Here is a 7,048-nt window from a genome sequence, read left to right as displayed (position 1 = left end):
TCTCAACAATTTGAGTAACACAGCCCAGAATGCAATTGGTCCTGTTTGCTGCAAGGGCACACTGCTGGTTCATCTTCAGCTGGGTCTCTCTTAAAACCCCACATCATGTTCTGTGAATCTGTGTCGCAGGCAGACAGCCCCAGTCTGTATGACTGCATCGATTCTTTTTCCCTCATATGCAAAACCTTGCCTTTACGCTTTTGGGCACTCATGAAGTTCCAGTTAGCCAGTGCCTCTAGCCTGTTCTGGTCCTTTGAGCAGGTGTCATGTCTGATAGTTACAACCCGTTTTCCTTGCTGGGTGTTTTCCACAGACTTGCTGGGAGTTCCTCACTTCCCACAACTCATGGCATCCATTAAATATTAAACAGCATTGGTCTTACTACTGATCCCTGCTATTAGACACCACTAATGTGTTTCAGCCAGTTGGGCTTTGCACCAAGATCACAGCTCTCGGAGCCTCGTAGTCCAGCCAAGTTTCCACTCAACTTGTCATCCACTTACTAAACCTATTAATCTCATATTTAGTCATGAAGGAAGTACAAGATGGGCTATCAAATGTCTTGCTAAATTCTAGGTGCACACGTCCTGTCCTTCCCTTCTCCACAGTATTTGGAACCTCATGAAAAAGCAGTAACATTGGCTGCCCTCAGATACGCTAGAGCCTTAGCTCAGAAGCAGATTCGTGGAGAGGGGAATCAGCCCTGGCTGAGCTCTTCCAGCAGAGTGCCCTGGCATTGATCTCACTGAGGTCACTAAAGGGAATGGAGAAAGCCTGCAAGTGAGATCTGTACTCCAGCTGACAGACATTCAGGAGGGGAGGCTTAGAAAATGTAGCCACTGAGCAGAAACCTTGTTAGAAACAGGGACAGTGGCTGGCTTATGAGGATTAATTCCCAAATCCAATGTAGTGGTTTGTGTTCCATCTCAGACACATGCAAGAGTGCATTGGAAGCAGGTCCACTCAGGCATGGCGAGCGCATGGTTGGTTCTCCTTGCCCATAGAGCAAACCCCAAGGAAACCATCCTTGTTGTAGCCTGAAATAGGTAGTAGAAGAGCGAGAACTTTGGAGTGGCAGGAAAAGGAGGGCTCAGGAGAAAGGGCCTGCATTTCACGGCCTCTCCCCTGGACAGATCTCCACCAGGTTGGTACCATCAGCACTCGACTGCACTCAGCCTCCTTCCGACCTTGGGAACCTGCTGCTCTGTGGTCACTGAGATAGCAGTAAAGAGTGTCTCTGCCATGAGCAGCACATTCCCTCGTGATGTGTAAAACACAAGAACACACACGCACACACGCAGACTCATGTACACCAGTTTGCAATTATAGACGAATTTGTGCTTCCACACACATCTGCACAAATGTGGCTGCTTACAAGTACACACAGGAAAAGAACACCCATAGCAACATCATGAACCATGGCCCGGGAGAAGTTCATGAACTCTGCTGAGGACCCTTGGGGACTGGGCAGTGTTGGACAGGATGTCATCAAAACCAAACAGTACAGCACACACACCTGGGAAGGAAAACCAAGGGAGTGTAAGGGGGAGCTGAGGAGGGCAGGAAAGACAAAAACATGGCACATTGTCATGCTTGGGAGTTCATGGGCATCCAGTTGAGAGCAATCAGAGCTTCTTCCTGACAAAAGCATTTCAAAGACCTCCAAGAGAGTGTCCCAGGCTGACTTCATATGCCTGCTCTAGACCCATCTAGCACTTGAGCTGAGGCTTCTGCCTGCACTGCTGCATTCCTGCCTTAGAAATCCTGGGGCCTTTCATCCCAGGGATCAGAAGAAGCTTTCATTGGGGAATGGGAATGGCACAAACCTGGAAATGAAAAGGCAGCAGTGTTGGAAAGTAAAGCACAGCCCATATCATTAGCTGTGGTGATTTGCATTCAAGATGAGCTTGTCCAAAAATTGTTACCTCTGCTAAGGGTGCCTCTGTTCCTGCGGCAGGGAAGGGCAGGTATAAAAGGCAGCTCAAGTCCCTGCTCTCTTATCCACTTCTCTTGCCTCCTTCTGCTTGGGAACCAGGTGAGTCTTCTCCTTTTCCAACTTGACATGTCTTGTTGATGGACACCTCTGCTCATATGGCTATGTTCTGTCCTGGGGTTTAAATCTTCTTCTCATGACAGAAGGGAATGTGGGGAACATCTGCTTAGAGACAGGCTGGGATATGATAGAGGGAGTTTTTGGTTTACACACTAGCAGAGGGACTATCTGTGCCAGGTTGCTCTTTGCGGGGTGATGAAGATGATATGGCTTCTGGGACTTCTTCCAGCTCCCAACTCCCTTGTGGCCTTGGCTGCTTTGTGACAGGGTAACCAGGCTGCTTCGCACCTACCTTCATGCTCTGCTTCCTCCCTGATTCTCTCCCAGGTTCTCCTCCACCCTCAAGACATGTCCTGTTATGACCAGTGCCTGCCCTGCCGGCCCTGCGGCCCGACCCCACTGGCCAACAGCTGCAATGAGCCCTGTGTCAGGCAGTGCCAGGACTCCAGGGTTGTCATCGAACCTCCTGCTGTGGTGGTGACCCTGCCTGGCCCCATACTCAGCTCCTTCCCACAGAACACCGTTGTGGGCTCCTCCACCTCTGCTGCTGTTGGCAGAATCCTCAGCTGTGATGGAGTGCCCATCAACTCTGGCTGCTGTGACCTGTCTGGCATTTCCGGCCGCTACTTTGGCAGAAGGTACCTGCGCTGATGAAGATACTGAGAAAGGCTCAGGGAGACACCTCGAGGAACTCAAAACATGGTGTTAGGTAAAGGATCAAGATGCTGGATATGTTTTCAAGTATAGCTGAATGGCTTTGCCTGTCTTTCCTTTTTCTTTGATTGCTTTGGTTCTTCTTGGCAACGAGGTTCCCCCAGGGCCATTCTGGTGGGGATCACCTGTCTCTGTTGGACAGACAGATGAACGTTTTGCATGAACTTCTTCACAACCACGGATGGCAGACTTCGGGATTCCTCTGGGGATTCCTGCACTGCTGTTCTCCACTTGCAGTGACTTTGTTTCCCTCTTTTGAGTCATTAAAGTTCTGCTGCATTCACACTTGGCCTCATGTGGTCCTTCCCTCTGTGGATACTCCCCAATTTACCAAAGGAGAATGGTGTTTCTCTAGGGTTGAAGGGAGTAAGGGCACAAAAGGATCCTTCTCCATTTACAGAGGAATGGGAGGTTGGGACACTCAACAGTGACTCCTCTTTTGGGCACCATGCTTTGACAACAGCTCTGAGGGTGGACCGAGTGAGCTTGTGTGGAATAACAGGAAGGTAGAGCATTTATCAGTATGACGTTTGGGTAGTCAGCTAAGAAGAACAGAGTGAATGCTCTTGCAGTGGAGGAGAAGATGAGGTATAATCACTCTTGGGTAATGGTGAAGGTGTTTAGGGTGCAGGTTTTGCTACACTTTGGATGGGCAGATGGTTTCTTTAATAAATAGTTTTACTCTGTCTGCTACTGGTTGTAGTAGCCCAAAGGGTCCTGCAATGTGTGGACCTTTTTGGATTTGCCCATAGACTAGGATCTTCCATTTCACTACTGTATAAGAAGGCTACAGAGATTAGGATTGATACAGTGTATGATTGGGATATGGTAAGGTAAATTAGGGCAGGAGGTTGAGTCATAGACAAGTGAGAAAGTAAAGGAGAGGACTTGAATCTCTAAGCAAAGGGCTTAAACATGCTTGTAGTATTGGCCTTGCATTTCCAGTCCTTTTGTGAACCCTTGATAACAGCTGCACCATTATGATGTCCTGATCCAAAACTGATGTTGCAAACCCCCTCATCAATATGGGCTCTTGGAGAGGATTGCATTGTTCTCCCTGGGGAAGCTTAGTCCGTTGATCAATTATATTTGGTCTAGTTGCTATTAGAGCACTGAGGAGTTGCTCTTGGTTAAGAGGTGTGGTCTTATGTTTGGAAGGTCTGTTTTTCTTCCAGGTCACCCCAACCAAAAAATGCAGGCTGGTGTATTGGTGGGCAGTGAGCCTGGCAGGTTTAACTTCATTGTACAGTGGCCACTGATTTTTAAGTTCTACAGTGTCTTCTCATATTCTGTGTTTGTTCCTGCTTTTGCACAGGGAGACCAATTTCACCGATTATCTCTAAGAGACAGTTGAGAGCAATTCATGCAAGTCTTGATCTATGGGACAATTGATTGCATAACCCTCACACGGTTAGGATACCATGGCCATTAAATGTGATGTCACTGAGCAGGCATCACTTTCAATACTTGGTTTAGCTGAAGGCTATGTTTTTGGTAAACAGTTGAGCCTTGGGCTTACCTAGTTTCTTTCAGGGATTTTAATCTTTCTAGCGCGTACTCTAGCAGGTTTAATATCTAATCTTGTTAGAGCTGAGAACTGGCTGGAGTCCACCGTCTTCTCCCAGAGGCCTCCTGACAGCTCTCACTCAAATCAGATCTCCAGCCCCTTAAGGCAACTTAGTCAATCTCTTTCTGACTCACTCTCTATAATCTGGCATCCCTTGGGGTTGTGGTCAGCGTTACCAGTCCAAATTTTACTCTGTCTCCTTGGCCTCAACTCCAAAGCTTACGACTCCTGTCAAACAAGCTCATGGTCTCAACACTGAGCCACTGTGGGGAGTGCTTGTAGTGCCTGTGATCTCAACATTCCCTTCTGCTGTCGGTGTGGAGCTTGAACTCCTGAACTCCATGTGTGAGACAGATCCCAGTAAGAATGAGACACTGGCTCCACAGTTTTGATTAAAATGATATTAATTGAAGATAAGAAGGTAAAAGGGAATGGCACAGGTGATGTTATGCACATTTTGATGCTGGGAACCCTGAGTTATGCAGCATGAGGTCAATCTTGAGCTGGGGTTTAGGGCACAGTGCAAATCCTGCCCATGCTGAGACTTGCTGGCATTGCTGTATTTTATGTTTTTATGAGATATTCCTGGAAATAAAACACTCCTAATCTCTACTCTTGAGCAGAAGGACATTTATATGCAGACACAGCGCTCACTCCCAGATCAACACAAGGATGTGTTTGCAGCAACTTTGCCAAGTTTGCCAAGTGATCTACACAGCTCAGCACAAAATGGGTCTGTGCCTGCTCAGGTCAGATTAACTTAATGGTAACGAACAGTTTATTACCTCTGCCATGACTGGTGCACTGGATCACTCTGAAGTTCATCTGGAAAGAGGGTGGGGGTAGAGGTCATCATCTGCAGTACCCCACCCCTTCACATGCCCTTTCAGCTCTGGGGTGCATGGCTACCCTATCCCCACCCCTCGCAGTGCAGCGCTCCAATGAGTGCCCCATGTGCTCCCTGGGAGTAGGAGGAGACCCACTGGTCCCTCATCCTGTTCCCTGATGATCGCTCCCCCTTTACCTTAGACTGGGAGTATGTTGTCCTTGTCATCTCTGGGTTTGTGGCACCCAGCAACCCCACTAGAACCATGTTCCTCTCTCACACTGTGGGTTATCCCAGCAGAAAAGGACACAGCCAGAACTCCTGGGCAGATCCACAGCAAATTCATCTCCTGTTTGGGGGGATTTGGGGGAGAGGTGTTGTTCCCAGGCAGTTGAGGAAATAAAGGGGAGAAGAGACAAAACCAGAAGAGATTTCTTTTCCTAAAATAACAGAGTCCCCAGAGAGCTGAGGCTCACAGGGAAAGATGTGAAGCCTCAGTGGGGAAGAAACCTCTGACCTCCCAAATGGCCCAGCAGTGTTTGTACAGAAGAGCAGGCAATTCCAGCTGGGGCTGTGAGGACTCCACTGCAAGCAGACCAGGAACAGCCCCTTCCCATGACTGGGGCTCCCAGAATGACCAGGGCCCCTCATCGTGGGAATGCCGAGAAAGCCTTTTGCTGAGTGAGCCACAGGTTTTGCTGTTGGAGGAGGGAGAAACCCAGAAGGAGTATTTCAGGCACAGGAAGGACAGATCACTTGTTTTCCCCACTTCTACATTTGCTCCCCCACCAGCGTCATTTCCGACAGCTCTGGTATCTCGGGGCTGGGAGGTGCTTTTCTGACTCTCTCTCACTCAACGGGCAGGATGGTTTTGGCATGCACCCCAGGTATCTCATCCTCACTGCCTTCCTGAGGCAAGTGCTTGGTAAGATCTGGATTTTCCTCAACAGCAGAACCAGGCAAGTGATCGTTCCCTTGTACTCCATACTAGTGGGGTCCCACCTTGAATACTGTGTTCAGTTTTGGGCCTCCCACTATAGGAAAGACATTGAGGTGCTGGAGAGAGTGCACAGGAGGGTAACAAGGCTGGTGAGGGGTCTGGAGCACGAGACTTATAAGGAGCAGCTGATCAAACTGGGGCTGTTTAGCCTGGAGAAAAGAAGGCTGAGAGGAGACCTTACTGCTGTCTACAACTACCTGAAAGGAGGTTGTAGTATGGAGGCTGATGGTCTCTTCTCTTGAGTAACAAGTGATAGGACAATAGGAAGTGGCCTCAAGTTGCACCAGGGAAGGTTCAGATTAGATATTAGGGAGCATTTATCCACGGAGAGAGCTTCAGAGCAGTGGAACAGGCTGCTCAGGGATGTGGTGGAGTTGCCATAACTGGAGGTGTTTAGAAGACATTTAGACAAGGTTCTTAGGGACATGGTTTAGTGCTAGAGTTAGGTTATGGTTGGACTCCGTGATTTTAAGGGTCACTTCCAACAAAAATTACTCTGAAAAGTAATCTTTTGTCTCCTGTGGAAACCATCACCAGTCAGGTCCATACGCAGAGATATTTTTGAATTACAGGAAAACATTGGTAAATGCCACCTCGCATTTGTGGCTTTACACTGGTTCTTTCAATATGCTCTTGTTGCTCAAAAGGAGAGAGGAGAGAGATTTCAGACCTCTTCTCCTGCTATTCTCTTGTCTTTAATCCATTTCTCTCTTCTGATCCACCTTCTGTCTTCACAGGAGATCTCAGCTGTCTCTGCACTTGCACATTGTTCCGTTTCCAACACAAATTAACACAAATTAGTCAAAGCTGCCCCAGGGACTATAAAGCTCTCATCCAATTGAGATTAATAGGGAATTCTATTCTGCTTCCTGGCTGACACATCAACAA

The 7,048-nt window shown here is 48.2% G+C and overlaps 1 protein-coding gene across 1 annotated transcript in view; it reads right to left on the bottom strand.

Annotated features, from left to right (window-relative positions):
- LOC135576111 (uncharacterized) overlaps nucleotides 1–2,667 on the bottom strand; it is an 8,751-nt gene extending 6,084 nt beyond the window's left edge. Inside the window, exon 1 of the mRNA XM_065039478.1 lies at nucleotides 2,553–2,667. Coding sequence (XP_064895550.1) covers nucleotides 2,553–2,667 — 115 coding nt within the window. The remainder of the gene's footprint in view (nucleotides 1–2,552) is intronic.
- Nucleotides 2,668–7,048: the final 4,381 nt, after the last annotated feature.

Source organism: Columba livia, chromosome 23, assembly GCF_036013475.1.
Source record: "Columba livia isolate bColLiv1 breed racing homer chromosome 23, bColLiv1.pat.W.v2, whole genome shotgun sequence".
Taxonomy (NCBI): domain Eukaryota; kingdom Metazoa; phylum Chordata; class Aves; order Columbiformes; family Columbidae; genus Columba; species Columba livia.
The sequence above is the reverse complement of the archived record's forward strand: the minus strand, read 5'-3'. Positions and strand labels throughout refer to the sequence as shown.